The sequence below is a fragment of the Osmerus eperlanus genome, chromosome 12 (assembly GCF_963692335.1).
Source record: "Osmerus eperlanus chromosome 12, fOsmEpe2.1, whole genome shotgun sequence".
Lineage (NCBI taxonomy): Eukaryota > Metazoa > Chordata > Actinopteri > Osmeriformes > Osmeridae > Osmerus > Osmerus eperlanus.
The window spans coordinates 17,351,499-17,370,614 of record NC_085029.1 but is presented as its reverse complement, the minus strand read 5'-3'; the positions used below and the strand labels follow the sequence as shown (position 1 = coordinate 17,370,614).

The 19,116-nt window shown below is 52.0% G+C and overlaps 3 protein-coding genes across 6 annotated transcripts; 2 read left to right on the top strand and 1 right to left on the bottom strand.

Moving 5' to 3' along the window:
• Positions 1–1,389: 1,389 nt before the first annotated feature.
• On the bottom strand, positions 1,390–4,121 carry arl3b (ADP ribosylation factor like GTPase 3b). Its single transcript, XM_062474271.1, has 6 exons — positions 4,050–4,121; positions 3,295–3,438; positions 3,101–3,217; positions 2,843–2,893; positions 2,527–2,712; positions 1,390–2,413 (listed from the first exon to the last, which is right to left on the bottom strand). The coding sequence occupies exons 1-6, from the start codon at positions 4,050–4,052 to the stop codon at positions 2,366–2,368; spliced, it is 549 nt and encodes a 182-aa protein (XP_062330255.1). The 5' UTR covers positions 4,053–4,121; the 3' UTR covers positions 1,390–2,365.
• A 257-nt stretch (positions 4,122–4,378) lies between these two features.
• sfxn2 (sideroflexin 2) lies at positions 4,379–11,012 on the top strand. 4 transcript variants are annotated; one of them, XR_009931756.1, is made up of 12 exons: positions 4,379–4,518; positions 5,424–5,655; positions 6,225–6,395; positions 6,495–6,593; positions 7,450–7,525; positions 7,629–7,714; positions 8,359–8,419; positions 8,629–8,695; positions 8,923–9,024; positions 9,820–9,869; positions 9,955–10,002; positions 10,374–10,413. XR_009931756.1 is itself a non-coding variant. In XM_062474260.1 (12 exons), exons 2-12 carry the CDS (start codon positions 5,501–5,503, stop codon positions 10,471–10,473), a joined length of 963 nt encoding a protein of 320 aa, XP_062330244.1. In that variant the 5' UTR covers positions 4,379–4,518; positions 5,424–5,500; the 3' UTR covers positions 10,474–11,012. The 4 variants fall into 4 exon arrangements, 3 of the variants coding, with proteins under 3 accessions (XP_062330244.1, XP_062330245.1, XP_062330246.1); XM_062474260.1 differs by having other exon boundaries at positions 8,975–9,024; positions 10,374–11,012; XM_062474261.1 differs by lacking the exons at positions 9,820–9,869; positions 9,955–10,002 and having other exon boundaries at positions 8,975–9,024; positions 10,374–11,012.
• A 213-nt stretch (positions 11,013–11,225) lies between these two features.
• timp2a (TIMP metallopeptidase inhibitor 2a) lies at positions 11,226–17,438 on the top strand. The gene is made up of 4 exons (XM_062475400.1): positions 11,226–11,675; positions 14,796–14,896; positions 15,420–15,528; positions 17,293–17,438. The coding sequence occupies exons 1-4, from the start codon at positions 11,546–11,548 to the stop codon at positions 17,436–17,438; spliced, it is 486 nt and encodes a 161-aa protein (XP_062331384.1). The 5' UTR covers positions 11,226–11,545.
• The last annotated feature ends 1,678 nt before the right edge of the window (positions 17,439–19,116 follow it).

Below are 19,116 nucleotides of genomic sequence, written 5' to 3'. Positions count from 1 at the left end.
TTTTATTCAGTGATAAAACAACCACAGAACTTTGTTTTCAGTTTCAGGGCGTTCTTACAGGCGCCTGCAGATAGAACAGAACAGCGCTGACAAGAAAGCGCCGGCATCTGTGCGTGAACTCTTTGATTCATGCGAAAATCACAGCCAGCGTCTGAGAACCGTCTTGAGTCTGAGTCAAAAATGGCCTCTTGCTTGTATTTATGTGATTCAATAAAGTGTCATGTTTCTCTGTTGTAATCCATTGTAGTGAAGACAGAAGGAGGGGGAGGGGGGGAGGGAGGGAGGGAGGGAGGGGGGGAGGGAGGGAAGGAGGGACGGAGGGAGGGAGGGAGGGAGGGAAGGAAGGAGGGAGGGAGGGAGGAGGAAGAGGGAGGGGGGAGGGAGGGAAGGGGAAGGAAGAGGGTGGGGGGAGGGAGGGAAGGAGGGGGAAGGAAGAGGGTGGGGGGAGGGAAGGAGGGAAGGAGGGGGAAGGAAGAGGGTGGGGGGGAGGGAGGGAAGGAGAGGGAAGGAAGAGGGTGGGGGGGAGGGAGGGAGGGAGGGGGAAAGGAAGAGGGTGGGGGGGAGGGAGGGAGGGAAGGGGAAAGGAAGAGGGTGGGGGGGAGGGAGGGAGGGGAAAGGAAGAGGGTGGGGGGGAGGGAGGGAGGGAAGGGGAAAGGAAGAGGGTGGGGGGGAGGGAGGGAAGGGGAAAGGAAGAGGGTGGGGGGGAGGGAGGGAGGGAAGGGGAAAGGAAGAGGGTGGGGGGGAGGGGAGGGAGGGAAGGGGAAAGGAAGAGGGTGGGGGGGAGGGAGGGAGGGAGGGAAGGGGAAAGGAAGAGGGTGGGGGGGAGGGAGGGAGGGAGGGGAAAGGAAGAGGGTGGGGGGGAGGGAGGGAGGGAAGGGGAAAAGATGGGGGAGGGAAAGGAACAACGACAGTTCAGTCCGACTGTCCGAAGGGAGCCTTAAGTGTTGCACAATCAGAATCTTTGTAGGAGTGGAGACCATTCAAGCCTCTGTGGCCTTCAGAATCAATCCGGCCTTAACCCCGGAAAAAATACACACTCACACACACAGCTGGAGGTTAGTATTTCACCCTCTGGAGAAGATGTAGGAGGCTTCCACATTCAGGCCAGCCTCAGCTGGACAGTCCTGCTCTCACTCAAGCACCAATACAACCATGTAGTGTCTTTAGACTGGGGCTCACACACACACACACACATGCAGCCTTGCTGTCCTCCTCAGACGGCTCCTATCACTCCCAGCTGGGCCTACCTGCCAGTGTGTGTGTGTGTGTGTCCACGTGTCCTCTATTACTACAGCCTCAGTTAATATCCCCCTCTCCAGTCGGAGGGACGTATGCATAGTGATGCTGCTCTCTGCCAGGTAACCAGCACGAAATGAAGTTGAAGGACACTTTTTTTAAAGTTTTTTTTTTTTTTACTCACAAGTGTTTATTTGCGTACCTTCAATCCTTGGTCAGATCACATTCAAGAATATCAAAAGGAAATAACTCTGTTATCTCTGTAGGCCAACTCACGAGGAACACAGCTAAAAACATCTGGTACCACATTTCCCTGTTAAACCTGACCTGGAGACACAACATGTGCAAACATTATAGACTACATGGTACAGACCGCTAATGTGCAGAACAGGAATGCAGGGTGAATTTATTTACAGTCAATCTAAAATGTAGTGCTTATCTATTTGAATTCATAGTGTTTCATTTTTACATATTAACATGTAGTGTATCATCTGTTGACAGAGCAATAAAAGCACAGAAGACCATTATTCTCAAACTTTCTACCTAGCACGCGCTCCACACTAGTTGTTTATAAGCATCTTGAATTCTACTTCACCATAAATAATTACAAAAATATACCTCACTTCAAACAGGGCCATAGCAAGCGTACAGCCATCATTGAATACAAAACACACACACAGTAGCAACCTGTCAGAACGACAGCAGGATGACGAGAAGACAGATCAGCGAGTTCTGGAATGTTAAGGGTTTGAGGAAAGAGCGTATGAGATGAGCGTAGAAATTCTATGAGAGAATGTATGAGCTTCTGGAATGTTAGGGGTTCTAGGAGAGCGTGTAAAGGGTTCTAGAATGGTTAGGCTCAGCTGGAGTTGGGTGTGTCCTCTAGCGTGTGTTCCTTTTAAAGGCCAACAACCTTCCCCTTTATTAGCAAAAGTGGGAGTTGTAGTGTCTCTTTACATGACTAGAAGTTTAGTAAACGTGTGTATGAGGGGAGCCAGGGGGTAGAAACTCTTCAAGTCCATGTTGGTTTTCGAGTGTGTACATTCACAGGTTCTCCCTGTCCCAGGGATTCAGTGTGTGTGTGTGTATGTGTGTGAGTGAGACACACCAGCGCATCCTTTGAGCCGAGCTACTTCTTCTTGGCGTTGACGCTCTTGCAAACCCAGTTCATGCCCTCCTGAAAGGAATAAAGACACACGCTTGATGAGAAACAGAAACAAGGTCCTCCACCCAGCCAGCCTGTCCACAGCTCCCCATTCCCCAGGCCTGAGCCCTTTGGTCTGGGCTCACCTGGACGCCCTCCCCGGTCAGGGCAGAGCAGGACTGGATCTGCCACACGCGGTCCCGGATGGTGTGCAGGTTCAGGCCCTCAGCGATCTCCGAAGCTGGTGCTGCCGTCAGGAGGTCCTGCTTGTTGGCGAAGATCAGAACTGGAACCCCACTCAGCTTCTCCTCCTCCAGTAGCTCAGCCAGCTCCTACACACACACACACGCACACGCACACACACACACACACACACACAACATCGGAGTGTATGCATCAAAAATACATACATACAAAACATAACAAAAAATCGACACTAGTCACATTTAGGAGAACACCTACCTGCCCAGTCTCCTCAAACCGCTTCCTGTCAGCGCTGTCGATGACATAGATCTGTAAAACACAGCAGCATTTACATCATCATACTCGCTAGGTGGGTACAGCTTGGATAGAGCATTTCACTGCAGCCTTCCAAGGTTCAAATTCCCCTTCTGTACATCGTTTTGGATAAGTGAACATATTATCATTACATTAGATGCTGGGGTCTGTAAGGCAATATGAACCCCCTGAAGCAGTGATCTGTGTGGTGATGCGGCTCACCAGCACATCCGTGTTCTCGAAGTAGTTCCTCCAGTACGGCCTGATCTTCCTCTGTCCTCCGATGTCCCACACGTTCAGCTTGAAACCCTGAGACTGAACGCTCTTGATGTTGAAGCCCTGAACAGATGGAAGGAGACGGTGTTAAAGAACATGTCTAAGGTGTGTGTGTGTTGTGCGTGCGTTCCCCTCCGTACCTGCGTGGGGGTGATGTGGCTGATATCTTCAGACGCTAGCTGTTTCAGCAGGGTGGTCTTCCCTCCGTTATCCAGTCCCAGCAACAGGATCCGAACCTCCTGATCCGGTGTGCTCTTCAGCTTGCGCAGGATCGACAGCAATCCCTGCAACAGAGGCGGTCGAAAACGTCATTTTACAGTTTACAGAACCGCGGCAGGGAAATGGAGGATAAACAGGAGAACAATATACACGGTATCCTCTATCATTAAAACGTAAAAAAGGCCTTCAAATAGTAGCGATAGTTCGCTAGCTAGTGCTGCTAGCTAACGTGGTACTGTAAGATCTTGCCCTTACTGTGGCTTGCTAGAAATTGGACAGCGATGGAAGATAAGAGGATGTTTTTCCGCTAATGTTTAGATTATTACTGTACTGTACCTACTCGTTCTCCCAGATGTTGGAAGTGGCATCGAATCAACAGCGCTAGTGCTGCTTGCTAACTAGCTCGCTAGCCGACCAGAAAACGTTAGACAACTCCGAGCTGTGTCAAGCTGGCTAACGTGCTAGGCAGCTAATCTCATGATAAATCGATTCTGAGCAACACAAGACCGCTGCAGTCAGCTTTTAAAGTAAATACGTTTTTTCTCCGCAAGTTATACATTCCCGAAAAGCTACAATTACGTTGTTATACGCAATAAACATTAATGCTACTGATTCACACTGATATCTGACATAATCTATATCGTGAAAGCTATTTATTTGAACGAAATGAACTCACCATCTTGTTGCTTTATCTGCCCAAGACGCTGCCGAGGTTACTAGGGGGAGTGACGTAGTACACAAGTCATACGCAAGCGCAGGTGGACCCGCAGATGGCGCATCTTTCATAACATTTTTGTAACATCAAGCATCTTGAAAATGAACTTTTTGAAATATGAATTAGTAAAATAAAATACTTTAGCCAATGTTCAAATTATTCACAAACATTCTATTACGGACTGCCAATGTCTTAAAAGCGTTGTAAGGGCAGTAGCAAGTAGGATGGCTTGCTTGAAATATTTTATTTTTTAAATGTTTTATTTATTATTCATATTTTCTTGAACACAGATGTTACCAGACGGGATCTGTCCCAGGCTCTGATTGGAGAACGAGACGCCACGTGCACCTGCCCCTGACTACACCAACCACATCACAGAAGTCTCATTGGATTTCGTGTCAGGTTTACAGTTGAGCCGTCAACGTTTTTGGTAACGTATTTATTTTATTACTTTAAGAAACATGAACTACATACGATGTATTGATGCAGTCTAAATATTCCTCATCTGCAGCCGGCCGCTATACTAAATTATTGTATCTTAGTAACTTTGAAAACAAGTTGCATCAGTCTTTTCTCGGTTACAGATTTGTTTTGCGTGACACAGGATTAAAAAAAGTTTAAATTTATAGTGTGCGGTGGGAGGTGGGTTGTATTCATAGGTGGCTTTGTCGACACGACGAGAGCCGGATATATTAAAAGCATGTCTGGCAAGTATTTAGGCGCTAGTCCAAATTGGGTGATTTGAACACCAGTGATTACTGTGAGTAGATCCAGTCTAACCCTAACCCCCTTCAAACGCTGCAGACACCATAGTCATACAGCATATCTACTCTCTCATGTCCTCTCTCCTGCTCCTCTCTCTCGCCCCCCCCCCTCTCCCTGTCTTTATTTACTCCCTCAGTTAAAGTAGGTCATGTTTGGCCCCTGCCTGTTGAAGGGTCCAGAGGCCTGTGTGCCTCATCCTGCTCAGCAGGGTTCAAGGCCTGAGGCCTCGCAGTGTAAACATCCAGCTGCTGCACGCTCCAGCCCCACTGCTGCTCTGGGGTCAGGGATCCTTGGGATAAGAGAGAGGTTGAGGGAGGAGAGGTTGATGGAGGAGAGGTTGAGGAAGGGGAGGAGAGAGGTTGAGGGTGGGGAGGAGAGAGGTTGAGGGAGGGGAGGGGAGAGTGGTTGAGGAGAGTCAAGAGTTTGAAAACTAGGTTTTATTAGTGCCAAATTTAATTTCCATACTAAAAGAATGTCTGGATCATACAGAAGCAGGTGATGTTAGTATGTTTCCTGGATGTAAATCTGTCAGTAAGACAGCCGGTGTGTGTGTTTCTGGTGACTGAGCAGGCTGGCTTTGTAGAGAAGGACCAGGAAGCAGTCCCTCGCTCTGGGCCAGTTTATTCTGTGTGGGGTGAAGGGACACGATGGCTGTGAGCGGGTTTGACATCGATGCTCCTCGCTGGGATCAGTCCACCTTCACCGGCCGGCTGAAGCACTTCTTCAACATCACCGACTGGAGGACAGCCCTGCTCCCAGACGCTCGCCTGGATGAGGCTAAAGCACTGGTGGAGAGCTGCAGGTACACACACACAGAGAAACACATGCACAGTACGAAGTATTTCCCACTCATCAATGATGCAAACTTTTTTTTCAAACCCATTTTCAAACACAAAAAAGTTTCAAGTATTTTTCTAAATAATTTTTCTAATTTTATTTCGTTTTTTCCAACCTTTCTAAACCTTTTTTTCAAAATATTTTTTCAAACTTTCTGAACAGAAGCCTAAAACAGTAGTGTAAAGCAGAGCAGAGTAGAATAGAGTACAGTAGAGTTTAGTAGAGTCCTCAAGCAAGTGCGCTGAAGGGGAAAGGGAAACTGAGTTCTCCAGAACTGTTTGCAAACTCCAACAATGTTTGTTTAGCTTCTTTAACCTAATTTTCCTCACAGTGTAACCGTTGTTCATAGAATGTAACATAATATAATTTTTTGAGAGTGACAACAGAACCACTCGGTGTAGCTGAGCCTTTACGTTACAAAACCGAGACGTTTTAAATTGCGGTTAATAGTAAAGTTGGTTCATTGCTGCATCCCTAATTGTTATAGGTATGGAGGTTGTCCTTTGCAAACAGGTTCTATGTGGTTCTCTGCAGGGCTGGTTCGGTTCCCCCCGGCACCACGGAGGAACAGCTCCACTACGCCAAGAAGCTGTACGATTCTGCTTTCCACCCTGACACCGCGGAGCGCATGAACCTGACAGGACGCATGTCCTTCCAGGTCCCTGGGGGAATGGCCATCACAGGCTGCATGCTGCAGTTCTACAGGTATACACACACACTCAACTGATCACACATACTCCAACACATGTTCTGTATATACACCCACAGACAAAGAATTGCAATGGTCCCTCCCTCCCTCTCTAGGACAGTTCCTGCTGTGGTGTTCTGGCAGTGGGTCAATCAGTCCTTCAACGCTCTGGTCAACTACACCAACCGCAACGCAGCCTCTTCTATCACCTCCAGGTAGACCACACCCACACCCTATCAGCTCCAGGTAGACCCCACCCCACCCACACCCTATCAGCTCCAGGTAGACCCCACCCACACCCTATCAGCTCCAGGTAGACCCCACCCCACCCACACCCTATCAGCTCCAGGTAGACACAACCAACACCCTATCAGCTCCAGGTAGACCCCACCCACACCCTATCAGCTCCAGGAAGACCCCACCCCACCCACACCCTATTAGCTCCAGGTAGACCCCACCCCACCCACACCCTATCAGCTCCAGGTAGACCCCACCCCACCCACACCCTATCAGCTTCAGGTAGACCCCACCCACACCCTATCAGCTCCAGGAAGACCCCACCCCACCCACACCCTATCAGCTCCAGGTAGACACAACCCACACCCTATCAGCTCCAGGTAGACCCCACCCCACCCACACCCTATCAGCTTCAGGTAGACCCCACCCACACCCTATCAGCTCCAGGAAGACCCCACCCCACCCACACCCTATCAGCTTCAGGTAGACCCCACCCACACCCTATCAGCTTCAGGTAGACCCCACCCACACCCTATCAGCTCCAGGTAGACCCCACCCACACCCTATCAGCTCCAGGTAGACCCCACCCACACCCTATCAGCTCCAGGTAGACCCCACCCACACCCTATCAGCTCCAGGTAGACCCCACCCACACCCTATCAGCTCCAGGTAGACCCCACCCCACACACACGTGCCTCCTCCAGGCTCCGACTCTGAGACCAGTCTCTAGCCCTGGTCTGGACCGGTCTCTAGCCCTGGTCTGGACCGGTCTCTAGCCCTGGTCTGGACCGGTCTCTTCTACTCTAACCCTTCGCCCATCTCCATGTGTCCCAGGCAGATTGGAGTGGCCTACTTCACAGCTACCAGTACTGCTCTGGCTACTGCAGTGGGGCTTAATCTCTACACAAAGGTACAGTAATACATACACACACACATGCACACAGACGCTCGCACGTGGTACTGTTATGGACGTTAGTTTCCATTCTACTTCCTGTCTTATCCCCTTCCTGCAGAAAGCTCCTCCCCTTGTGGCGCGCTGGGTTCCGTTTGTGGCAGTGGCATCCTCTAACTGTGTCAACATCCCCATGATGAGGCAGCAGTGAGTCACTACAATACTAAACCATTACCTCAACATCATCCAATAGTCACCAGCATACTAACCCACACAAGAGAAGTCGCTAGCATACTAACCCACACAAGAGAAGTCGCTAGCATACTAACCCACACAAGAGAAGTCGCTAGCATACTAACCCACACAAGAGAAGTCGCTAGCATACTAACCCACACAAGAGAAGTCGCTAGCATACTAACCCACACAAGAGAAGTCGCTAGCATACTAACCCACACAAGAGAAGTCGCTAGCATACTAACCCACACAAGAGAAGTCGCTAGCATACTAACCCACACAAGAGAAGTCGCTAGCATACTAACCCACACAAGAGAAGTCGCTAGCATACTAACCCACACAAGAGAAGTCGCTAGCATACTAACCCACACAAGAGAAGTCGCTAGCATACTAACCCACACAAGAGAAGTCGCTAGCATACTAACCCAAGCATGAGGTAAGTTGCTTGCATACTAACTTCAACATCATCCAACAGTCACTAGCAAACCAACCCATCACCTCCACCAGCAGTGAGTCACCTGCAGCTTCCACTGTTAACCAGACACCCTGAGGTTCAGTCACCAACACTGTTCACACCAATCACACCCAATCATCTCATCTCCTTGATTTCTCCTCAGGGAGCTCCTTAACGGCGTGGCTGTGACAGATGAGAGTGGTGCCAGGCTGGGCCAGTCCAAGGTAGGCCTGGGGATCCGGTGACCGGCCGGATCAGCTGTCACGTTCGACCACATCGCAGCTACGGCGACGTTGTCGAGGCGATAACCGTGTTTGTTTCTCCATGGGATGGGATCTGTGTGTTGTTTCTCCTGTAGAGAATATCTCTGCTCTCTCTCTGTCTCCTGGAGAGACCCGTTATAGTATTATGGTCTGTGTTTGCTCTCTTATAGAAGGCAGCCGTGAAGGGCATCACACAGGTGGTCATTTCCAGGGTTACCATGGCAGCGCCGGGCATGAGTAAGTGTCATGGAGGGGTGGGGCCAGAGCTGTAGCTAACTTCCTGGTCAAATACTAAGTCGAATGTCACATTCATATTTCACTGCTGGTCCTTGATCTTCCACTGTATGTTTTATATGTGCTATTTCAGCGTCTGCTTAATGAATAAAAAGTTAATTATATTGATCGTAGCTCCAACCACATGTTATTAACGATATCATAGTTACTCATCTAAATCCATCATGAAGGTCCAACATTTGATGTCACACCCTCCTTCATTCCCCACTCTCCTCCTCCTAGTCATCCTCCCCATCATCATGCAGAGACTTGAGAAATATCCCTTCATGCAGGTGAGTTGGGTGTTTTGTTGTTGATTTGTTAGTACCTGAGCAACTGCTTTCTTCAGCTGCTTTCTTCTCTCTTGCTTCCCCCCCCCACCCCCACTCACCTGCATGAAGGGATATTTCTAAAGTCTCTGCATGATGATGGGGAGGATGACTAGGAGGAGGAGAGTGGGGGGCATGTAGAGACAGAAATGACATGCCGTCATGTAAATAAGATAAATAACATAAGGCCATTTAGTTTGTTTAATGAAAGAGCAGGCTATAGACCTGTTTTATAGGAAAGGTAACCTTAAATGACTTATTTTGTGATCTGGCGCTATATAAAGAAATAAACCTTAACTTGACCTTCCAGGGGGGGGGGGGGGCGGGGGTGCCGTTGGGGGGGCAGGGCGCCCCCCTAATATAATGGTAGGGCAAACACTGCTCTGTATCCTCTGAGAAGCTAGCTGAGGTCGGTAGCTCTGTATCCTCTGAGAAGCTAGCTGAGGTCAGTAGCTCTGTATCCTCTGAGAAGCTAGCAGAGGTCAGTAGCTCTATATCCTCTGAGAAGCTAGCTGGGGTCAGTAGCTCTATATCCTCTGAGAAGCTAGCTGGGGTTAGTAGCTCTATATCCTCTGAGAAGCTAGCAGAGGTCAGTAGCTCTATATCCTCTGAGAAGCTAGCTGGGGTCAGTAGCTCTATATCCTCTGAGAAGCTAGCTGGGGTCAGTAGCTCTATATCCTCTGAGAAGCTAGCAGAGGTCAGTAGCAGGCTAGTGATGCCAGCTGGTGTTGACTTCAAGCCTGTCCTCTGTCTTCACAGAGGATCACGTTTCTCCACGGGCCCATACAAGTGATGATGGTTGGCGTTTTGTAAGTTGTTCATTCTTACAACGTCTGCCTAGCCCACACACACACACACATGCTGTAACGTTCCGTTCCTGTTTTGTTTTCGCAGTCTGGTGTTCATGGTGCCAGCTGCCTGCTCACTATTCCCTCAGACATGGTAACCATGCCGTCACAGTCTCACCTGCTCCTATCACTGCATCCCACCAGCCGCTACCTGTGTGTGTGTGTGTGTGTGTGCGCATGTGTTTTACTCATTACATTTAGTCATTTAGCAGACACTCTTATCCAGAGCGACTTACAGTAAGTACAGGGACATTCCCCCCGAGGCAAGTAGGGTGAAGTGCCTTGCCCAAGGACACAACGTAATTTGGCACGGCCGAGAATTGAACCAACAACCTTCTGATTAATAGCCCAACTCCCTAACCGCTCAGCAATCTGACCCCTAGTCATCTGACCACCTGTGTGATTACACAACTCCATGGCTGAATCTTGACAGGCTGTGCGCGTGTTCTTGTGTCTGTTATACAGCTCCATGGCTGTGTCCAAACTGGAACCAGAGCTGAGAGACTCCATCTTGCGTCGCTATGGAGACAGTGTTCAGTACGTCTACTTCAATAAGGGCCTCTGAAGACCTCCACATCAGCTCCATGTCCCTGGAGACACGGAGATACTCTCTGATATTATCTTTACACATGTTTACACATCTAGCAGATGCCTTTATCCACAGCGTCTGACACACACTGTCTGTGAGGTTTAACTTCAACATTCACTGTTGACGAATCTGACAGGCTGGTGAGAGAAACTACAAAGAGTTTATTTTGATTAATTTCATTTTGAACCGCTGTCTTTTGTCAAATGCACACAGTCAGAGAGGTGTTTCATCTTTGAAAGAGACTTGAGCAGGTTTGTCAGATGTCCAGGTCAACTGTTATTGAAGAATATTAAAATGTGTCTGATAGTCCGGTTTGGTACAAGAGACCGGATACCGATTGTTCACCACGGTTTGTTATCCGGAGGAAGATGGTGAGTCACTGCCCTCTAGTGGGCAGATAGGGACAAGACCCTTCGCTACCTTTACGGAAATAAGGTTCTCCAAAAGCAAATAACCATGACTGTTAGACTTAACTTTCATGGTGACAGCGGACGAAATAAAGGCATGCAAACTGAGCTATGGCTTTTGTGAGTACGCTGTTGTGACAGGGGGCTCAGTTTTAAATCATATTTTTGACCTTTATGGGTTTAAAGAAGATATTAAATAAGATGTCAATACTGAGAAGTTGAGGCTGGGACGAGGAGAAGTTCTCCGTTGCGATCGAGCGCCTTCCGCTGGCAAAACCGTTACCGAGAGGAGGAGTCAGAAAGCTTATAAAAGTGACTGTACCAAGAAACAAAAATATTCTCCAAAGCTAGAGAAGCAGATGAATGGAGGGCCACGACACACAATAACTGTTCCAAATCTTGCTGTAGTCTCGGCTACATCACGGTGGATTTTCATTGGCCAACGTGACTCCACTGCTTCTCCACACGGGATTCTTGACCGCGACCTTCCGTTATTGTTGTCATAGCTAGGTCTCGAGTAGCCTAACGAAGAAACGATTTCGCTGGATTTACTCTACACACGCCACAGCACTCGGTGTAGTCCATCGATAGGGCTACTTTGATAACACCTGTAAAACCACGGTTTGGCAGCTTACGTGAAAATGACGTTTTCCGTTAACGGTGTCCTGTGCACGCTTGTAGTATTGATCCTTTGGCGAGCGGAGGAAATAGCTGAAGCTTGCAGCTGTGCGCCCGTTCACCCGCAACAGGCGTTCTGCAACGCGGACATAGGTAAGTAGCCGAAACGGCACGAACCACTTAACACCACCCTCGCCTCCTGTTGTTGTTGTTGTTGTTGTTATGAATGATACACCACAGCGGATGCAGATGTTTGTTTTTACGATGTAGCCTATCCAACGGTAGACGTCCGTTATTGTTATTGGTGTATTCGCGGCAATACGCCGCATCATTCTGTAGGGGAGTGGCTGGTGTTTTGACCAGGGTGCAACTGCGCACATTGGCTTCAGGTGGAGCAGAAATGCGATGATTAAACACCTTACTTAGCACAGAGGAATGCGCATAAATCTCATGTTCAACACAGTAGCTGCGCTGTTCACAACAGATAGTGGATCAGGGAATGTGTGTATCTCAGTGGCATATCATTTGACTAGACAAGAGATTGCATGATCAAATACAGCCCCGTCGTCTTGGATAAAAGCGTGAACACGTTGTTAATAGATGTAATGAACAGGTAAAGACACGTATGGCACTAAAATGACAACAGAGTCTTTTCAGTGTGGCTAGGAGGAGATTGAGACCTGGGATCCAGCAGGAATGGCAGTGTGTGTCGTGGAAGCTAGCCCCAACACCTAGCTCCTCTCCGGGCCCCAACACCTAGCTCCTCTCCTGGCCCCAACACCTAGCTCCTCTCCTGGCCCCAACACCTAGCTGACTAAATGACTAAATGTAGCTCCTCTCCTGGAAGCTAGCCTGCTAAATGTGAGGGAATGTTGCTGATGCCTACACTTCATAAACCAACAGCTGCTACCAACCCTCCTCTCTCTATCTCTCTCTCTGTCTCTCTCTCTCTCTGTCTCTCTGTCTCCTTCTGTCACTCTCTTTGTCTCTCTCCCACTCTCTCACTATCTCTCTCTCCTCCCTCTCTCTCCTCTCAGGGGTAGTGTATAGGGAGGAATGACAGGAATGTTGCTGGGGTTTCCCCGCTCCACTTTTGCATTGGCAAATGCAGCAACACACACACTCACACAGACACACACGCAAATGTTCACACACACCGACATGCAAATGTGCACTTACACACACAAAATGATGCAAAGTGCACACAAACACACAGCATGGAGATGGGTATAGCTCAGTGGTAGAGCATGGGGATGGGTATAGCTCAGTGGTAGAACATGGGGATGGGTACAGCTCAGTGGTAGAACATGGGGATGGGTATAGCTCAGTGGTAGAACATGGGGATGGGTATAGCTCAGTGGTAGAACATGGGGATGGGTATAGCTCAGTGGTAGAACATGGGGATGGGTGTAGCTCAGTGGTAGAACATGGGGATGGGTGTAGCTCAATGGTAGAACATGGGGATGGGTGTAGCTCAGTGGTAGAACATGGGGATGGGTGTAGCTCAGTGGTAGAACATGGGGATGGGTATAGCTCAGTGGTAGAACATGGGGATGGGTGTAGCTCAGTGGTAGAACATGGGGATTGGTATAGCTCAGTGGTAGAACATGGGGATGGGTGTAGCTCAGTGGTAGAACATGGGGATGGGTGTAGCTCAGTGGTAGAACATGGGGATGGGTATAGCTCAGTGGTAGAACATGGGAATGGGTATAGCTCAGTGGTAGAGCATGGGGATGGGTGTAGCTCAGTGGTAGAGCATGGGGATGGGTGTAGCTCAGGGGAACAGAACGTCTGTGTGTCTTGCAGCCCACATGTCCGCTCACAGTGGAGTGAGACTCCACAGCTACGTGGTCCCGAGTGTGTGTAAGCCTCCTCCACACACACACACACACCACCGGGCGGCCTCAAGAAGGCAGACAAGCGTGGGCTCATCCACTGTTTACTGTGGTAAACACACACTCACGTATACTTTACACACCAAAGAGTTAGATAAACACACACACGTATACATACACACACACACAGACAAGTACACACATGTATATTGTGTTACATCACACAACAGAGGGATAATGTCATGGGCCAAGCCTAAAAGGTAAACACAGACATGAACACACACACGCCAGTTCTTCATCTGTCAGCGAAGGGCACAGGGGCCTCCCCAGCTTTGTCCTGCCCAGACACACCGCCCTGAGCCTGGGCACTGGAACAGCAGACACACCGCCCTGAGCCTGGGCACTGGAACAGCAGACTCCCCCCCCCCACCACCACCACCACTAACAACCCCTCACACACATGCACTCAGAGCCAGCCCTGTGCTACAGGAGTAATGGTGAGCTGTAGACTGTTGAGGGGGTTTAACGAGGCCCATCTGGGGGTATAAACGTAAGTGGCCGGGAGGGAGGGATGGAGAGGGAGGAAGGGAGAGGGGGGGGGGAAAGAGAACTGGTTAGGATGTGGTGGCTGCTCCAAGGGGGTTTTCATGGAAAAACATTGCATGGTGCTACTGATATGTACATGGAATTAGGCAGAGTTGTGGTGAGTGGGGGAATCTCCCGTGTCCGTCTCATTGTAGGTTTGACAGGATGGATGTAGATTACAGGTGGATGTAGATTACAGATGGATGTTGCTCAGGGTTCGTGGATTTGACTGCACATCAAGAGGTCTTAGGTTCAAGTCCCTCTGGTGTGTGTTGCTTTGGATAAAAGTGTAAATTAATACATGTATTATTATTACTACATTATTCTCCTCTGTCTGCACTGGTGTTTGTGCGTGTGTGAGTGTAAATGTAACCCTCTCTGTGTGTGTGTGTGTGTTTGTGTGTCTGTGGGTCAGTAGGTGCTGGCAGTCAAAAGGCTTTTGTGTTCAGTCCCAGTCAGACAGCAAAAGTACAGCCATGTACAGATGTTAACTCAGGGAGCTATGAACTCTGTGTGTGTGTATGGATTTAATGATTGCATATTTGTGTGTATGTGGGTATTCTGGGTATTTTACGTTCTTGTCTATTGCTCATATTTTCCATTTCCTTTGCATTGCTAAAGCATGATGTAGTCAGTGAAACCATTAAAACACACCGACCTCACATGCACATGTGCAGCCACACACACGCTCATGCACACACCCCCTCAGTGTGTCTCCTGCCTGTATCCAGATCATGTTGTTCCTGAGAGGAGCCCAGTGTGGTCTGGTTGAGGATGATGACACACGTTACCTGCACCACTCTGGGCTGACAGACAGGCTCCTCTGTTCTCACTCTGTCTGTGTTTGTGTCAGTTATCCGAGCCAAGGTGGTGGGAGAGAAGGAGGTGGATACTGGGAATGACATCTATGGAAACCCCATCAAGAGGATCCAGTATGAGGTCAAACAGATCAAGGTGAGCTCCCCGACCCCTCACCTCTGACCCCTGACCTTTCACCCAGACATCCCCCTCTGACCCCTGACCTTTCACCCAGACTTCCCCTCTGACCCCTGACCCTTCACCCAGACATCCCCCTCTGAGCCCTGACCTTTCACCCAGACATCCCCCTCTGACCCCTGACCCTGGTTGTGTTGCATCCTTCCCCCTCTGACCCCTGTCCCTGGTTGTGTTGCATCCTTCCCCCTCTGACCCCTGACCCTGGTTGTGTTGCATCCTTCCCCCTCTGACCCCTGTCCCTGGTTGTGTTGCATCCTTCCCCCTCTGACCCCTGACCCTGGTTGTGTTGCATCCTTCCCCCTCTGACCCCTGTCCCTGGTTGTGTTGCATCCTTCCCCCTCTGACCCCTGTCCCTGGTTGTGTTGCATCCTTCCCCCTCTGACCCCTGTCCCTGGTTGTGTTGCATCCTTCCCCCTCTGACCCCTGTCCCTGGTTGTGTTGCATCCTTCCCCCTCTGACCCCTGACCCTGGTTGTGTTCAGATGTTCAAGGGTCCTGACCAGGATGTGGAGTCTGTGTTCACCGCGCCCGTCTCTGCCATCTGCGGCGTCACCCTGGACACCAGCGGCAAGAAGGAGTACCTGATCTCAGGTCAGTCTTTATCACACACACACACACACACACACACACACACACACACACACACACACAGGAGAGCAGACACACACACACACACACACACACACACAGGAGAGCAGACACACACACACACACACACAGGAGAGCAGACACACACACACACACACACAGGAGAGCAGACACACACACACACACAGGAGAGCAGACACACACACACACACACACAGGAGAGCAGACACACACACACAGGAGAGCAGACACACACACACACACACACAGGAGAGCAGACACACACACACACACACACACAGGAGAGCAGACACACACACACACACACACACAGGAGAGCAGACACACACACACACACACACACAGGAGAGCAGACACACACACACACACACACACAGGAGAGCAGACACACACACACACACACACACAGGAGAGCAGACACACACACACACACACACACAGGAGAGCAGACACACACACACACACACACACAGGAGAGCAGACACACACACACACTCACACACACAGGAGAGCAGACACACACACACACTCACACACACAGGAGAGCAGACACACACACACACACACACACAGGAGAGCAGACACACACACACACACACACACAGGAGAGCAGACACACACACACACACACACACAGGAGAGCAGACACACACACACACACACACACAGGAGAGCAGACAGGCAGCAGACACACACACACTCACACACAGGAGAGCAGACACACACACACACACACACACAGGAGAGCAGACACACACACACACACACACACACAGGAGAGCAGACACACACACACACACACACACAGGAGAGCAGACACACACACACACACACACACAGGAGAGCAGACACACACACACACACACACACACACAGGAGAGCAGACACACACACACACACACACACAGGAGAGCAGACACACACACACACACACACACAGGAGAGCAGACACACACACACACACACACAGGAGAGCAGACACACACACACACACACACACACAGGAGAGCAGACACACACACACACACACACACAGGAGAGCAGACACACACACACACACACACACACACACACACAGGAGAGCAGACACACACACACACACACACACACAGGAGAGCAGACACACACACACACACACACACAGGAGAGCAGACAGGCGGACACACACACACACAGGAGAGCAGACACACACACACACACACACACAGGAGAGCAGACACACACACACACACACACACAGGAGAGCAGACAGGCGGACACACACCCTCCTCAGACAGGTCTTAAATGAATCACTCCTCTGCAGACTCCAGGATAAGCTTTAACATGCTGAGATCTGCCTCAAGGTACTGTCCCCTGCTCTGGAGGCTGGGGGAGAGGGAGGCTGGGGGAGAGGGAGGCTGGGGGAGAGAGAGGCTGGGGGAGAGGGAGGCTGGGGGAGAGGGAGGCTGGGAGAGAGGGAGGCTGGGAGAGAGGGAGGCTGGGGGAGAGGGAGGCTGGGAGAGAGGGAGGCTGGGGGAGAGGGAGGCTGGGGGAGAGGGAGGCTGGGAGAGAGGGAGGCTGGGGGAGAGGGAGGCTGGGGGAGAGGGAGGCTGGGAGAGAGGGAGGCTGGGGGAGAGGGAGGCTGGGGGAGAGGGAGGCTGGGAATGAGGGAGGGGGTGAGTGCTGTGCATGCATGTCTGTTATGTGTGGGTATATACATGTGTGTCTGAAGGGTGTGTAACCCCCCTCTCTCTGTGGGCGCTGCAGGCAAGGCGGAGGCAGGCGGCAGCGTGCACGTGACGCTGTGTGATTACATCATGCCCTGGGACACCATGAGCCCCGCCCAGAAGAAGAGCCTGAGCCAGAGATACCAGATGGGCTGCGACTGCAAGGTGGGGAGGGAGCGACTGTGAGGAGGGGAGGGAGGGAGGGACTGTGAGGTGGGGAGGGAGGGAGCGACTGCAAGGTGGGGAGGGAGCGACTGTGAGGAGGGGAGGGAGGGAGGGAGCGACTGTGAGGAGGGGAGGGAGGGAGGGACTGTGAGGAGGGGAGGGAGGGAGGGAGCGACTGTGAGGAGGGGAGGGAGGGAGGGAGGGACTGTGAGGAGGGGAGGGAGGGAGGGAGCGACTGTGAGGTGGGGAGGGAGGGAGGGAGCGACTGTGAGGAGGGGAGGGAGGGAGCGACTGTGAGGAGGGGAGGGAGGGAGCGACTGTGAGGAGGGGAGGGAGGGAGGGAGCGACTGTGAGGAGGGGAGGGAGGGAGCGACTGTGAGGAGGGGAGGGAGGGAGCGACTGTGAGGAGGGGAGGGAGGGAGGGAGGGACTGTGAGGAGGGGAGGGAGGGAGGGAGGGAGCGACTGTGAGGTGGGGAGGGAGGGAGGGAGGGACTGTGAGGAGGGGAGGGAGGGAGGGAGCGACTGTGAGGAGGGGAGGGAGGGAGCGACTGTGAGGAGGGGAGGGAGGGAGGGAGCGACTGTGAGGAGGGGAGGGAGGGAGCGACTGTGAGGAGGGGAGGGAGGGAGGGAGGGACTGTGAGGAGGGGAGGGAGGGAGGGAGCGACTGTGAGGTGGGGAGGGAGGGAGCGACTGTGAGGAGGGGAGGGAGGGAGGGAGGGACTGTGAGGAGGGGAGGGAGGGAGGGACTGTGAGGAGGGGAGGGAGGGAGGGAGGGACTGTGAGGAGGGGAGGGAGGGAGGGACTGTGAGGAGGGGAGGGAGGGAGGGACTGTGAGGAGGGGAGGGAGGGAGGGACTGTGAGGAGGGGAGGGAGGGAGGGAGGGACTGTGAGGAGGGGAGGGAGGGAGGGACTGTGAGGAGGGGAGGGAGGGAGGGACTGTGAGGAGGGGAGGGAGGGAGCGACTGTGAGGAGGGGAGGGAGCGACTGTGAGGGGAGGGAGGGAGGGAGCGACTGTGAGGGGAGGGAGGGAGGGAGCGACTGTGAGGAGGGGAGGGAGGGAGGGAGCGACTGTGAGGGGAGGGAGGGAGCGACTGTGAGGGGAGGGAGGGAGGGAGCGACTGTGAGGAGGGGAGGGAGGGAGGGAGCGACTGTGAGGGGAGGGAGGGAGCGACTGTGAGGGGAGGGAGGGAGGGAGGGACTGTGAGGAGGGGAGGGAGGGAGGGAGGGACTGTGAGGAGGGGAGGGAGGGAGCGACTGTGAGGAGGGGAGGGAGGGAGCGACTGTGAGGGGAGGGAGGGAGGGAGCGACTGTGAGGAGGGGAGGGAGGGAGGGAGCGACTGTGAGGGGAGGGAGGGAGCGACTGTGAGGGGAGGGAGGGAGGGAGCGACTGTGAGGAGGGGAGGGAGGGAGGGAGCGACTGTGAGGAGGGGAGGGAGGGAGCGACTGTGAGGAGGGGAGGGAGGGAGCGACTGTGAGGAGGGGAGGGAGGGAGGGAGGGACTGTGAGGAGGGGAGGGAGGGAGGGACTGTGAGGAGGGGAGGGAGGGAGGGAGGGACTGTGAGGAGGGGAGGGAGGGAGGGACTGTGAGGAGGGGAGGGAGGGAGGGACTGTGAGGAGGGGAGGGAGGGAGGGACTGTGAGGAGGGGAGGGAGGGAGGGAGGGAGGGACTGTGAGGAGGGGAGGGAGGGAGGGACTGTG

Excerpts from the sequence above, each read along its gene's own strand:
- arl3b (XM_062474271.1), bottom strand. Across the intron at positions 2,894-3,100 it reads TCGAGAACACGGATGTGCTG|ATCTATGTCATCGACAGCGC; the intron begins GTGAGCCGCATC and ends TGTGTTTTACAG. Across the intron at positions 2,713-2,842 it reads GGTTTGAGGAGACTGGGCAG|GAGCTGGCTGAGCTACTGGA; the intron begins GTAGGTGTTCTC and ends GTGTGTGTGTAG.
- sfxn2 (XM_062474260.1), top strand. The coding sequence starts at position 5,501 with ATGGCTGTGAGCGGGTTTGACATCGATGCTCCTCGCTGGGATCAGTCC. Across the intron at positions 7,715-8,358 it reads ATCCCCATGATGAGGCAGCA|GGAGCTCCTTAACGGCGTGG; the intron begins GTGAGTCACTAC and ends ATTTCTCCTCAG. Across the intron at positions 9,870-9,954 it reads GTGATGATGGTTGGCGTTTT|TCTGGTGTTCATGGTGCCAG; the intron begins GTAAGTTGTTCA and ends TTGTTTTCGCAG.
- timp2a (XM_062475400.1), top strand. The coding sequence starts at position 11,546 with ATGACGTTTTCCGTTAACGGTGTCCTGTGCACGCTTGTAGTATTGATC. Across the intron at positions 14,897-15,419 it reads ATGAGGTCAAACAGATCAAG|ATGTTCAAGGGTCCTGACCA; the intron begins GTGAGCTCCCCG and ends GGTTGTGTTCAG. Across the intron at positions 15,529-17,292 it reads GAAGGAGTACCTGATCTCAG|GCAAGGCGGAGGCAGGCGGC; the intron begins GTCAGTCTTTAT and ends TGGGCGCTGCAG.